Raw genomic sequence first — 993 nt, 5'->3', positions numbered from 1 at the left:
CCCCCTCACGCCATCAGGCATTCGCGCGTGGGAATGACGGGCGTGCCCTCCTGCCAGACCTTCAGCGCGGCGCCCACGCCGGAGCCCAGCTCGATGGGCAGCCCCACGTCGCGCAAGGTCATCTCCACGCCGCCCAGCGCGCCAGCCAGCATCAGCTCATCCATGTTGCAGCTCGAGGGCCACACCTGGAGCCCCCTCACGCCATCAGGCATTCGCGCGTGGGAATGACGGGCGTGCCCTCCTGCCAGACCTTCAGCGCGGCGCCCACGCCGGAGCCCAGCTCGATGGGCAGCCCCACGTCGCGCAAGGTCATCTCCACGCCGCCCAGCGCGCCAGCCAGCATCAGCTCATCCATGTTGCCCAGATGCCCGATGCGGAACACCTTGCCCTGCACCTCCGCCAGCCCCAGACCCAGAGACAGGTTGTACCTGTGTGTGGAGCGGGAAGGGGGGCAGGGTGGTGGGCGGGGAGGCGTGGGTAGAAGGAGTGCGGCAGGGGCCAGGATGGTCAGGAGGGGGAAGGAGGAGGGGGGGGGGACCAGTGGAAAGAGTACTGACATGCATGGAAATGCACCGAAACGGCAAGGGAAGCTTGGGAAAGGGGATCTCCACCTGCGCCCCGATTGACGTCCAGAGACCCCTCACCCACTGCTCTCACTTGGCAAAGGCGGTGTCGACGATCTTCTGCGAGTCCAGGCCCTCGGGCACCTCCACGACTGTCAGGGTGTCCGACTGCCACCGAGGCTCCCTGCACAGCAGCTTCAGGCCCCAGGCGGCGACGGCCGCACGGGTGCCTTCCGCCAGTCTGCATGGCGGGGGAGGAAGGGAGCCAGCATGTGGGGCTGGAGGGCTTGTGCAAGATGTGGCGGATGGGTCATGAGTCAAGCGCGTCATCTGCATTGAGCAAAGCCCACCTGACACGTGCCTTGCGACACCAGCCCAGAGGCATGTCCCCGTACGAGGACCCCCCCCCCCCCTTGCCCCCCCCCCCGCC

The 993-nt window shown here is 67.8% G+C and overlaps 1 protein-coding gene across 1 annotated transcript in view; it reads right to left on the bottom strand.

Moving 5' to 3' along the window:
- Nucleotides 1-196: 196 nt before the first annotated feature.
- Nucleotides 197-993, bottom strand: part of F751_4754 (Serine-glyoxylate aminotransferase) — a gene marked incomplete at both ends in the record, with an annotated part of 3,670 nt that continues 2,873 nt past the window's right edge. The window contains 2 exons of the mRNA XM_011400855.1: nucleotides 197-428; nucleotides 658-804. Coding sequence (XP_011399157.1) covers nucleotides 197-428; nucleotides 658-804 — 379 coding nt within the window. The remainder of the gene's footprint in view (nucleotides 429-657; nucleotides 805-993) is intronic.

Source organism: Auxenochlorella protothecoides, assembly GCF_000733215.1.
Source record: "Auxenochlorella protothecoides strain 0710 unplaced genomic scaffold scaffold54, whole genome shotgun sequence".
NCBI classification, from domain to species: Eukaryota; Viridiplantae; Chlorophyta; class Trebouxiophyceae; order Chlorellales; family Chlorellaceae; genus Auxenochlorella; species Auxenochlorella protothecoides.
Note: the sequence above shows the minus strand (reverse complement) of the source record. Positions and strands in the feature narration are given on the sequence as shown.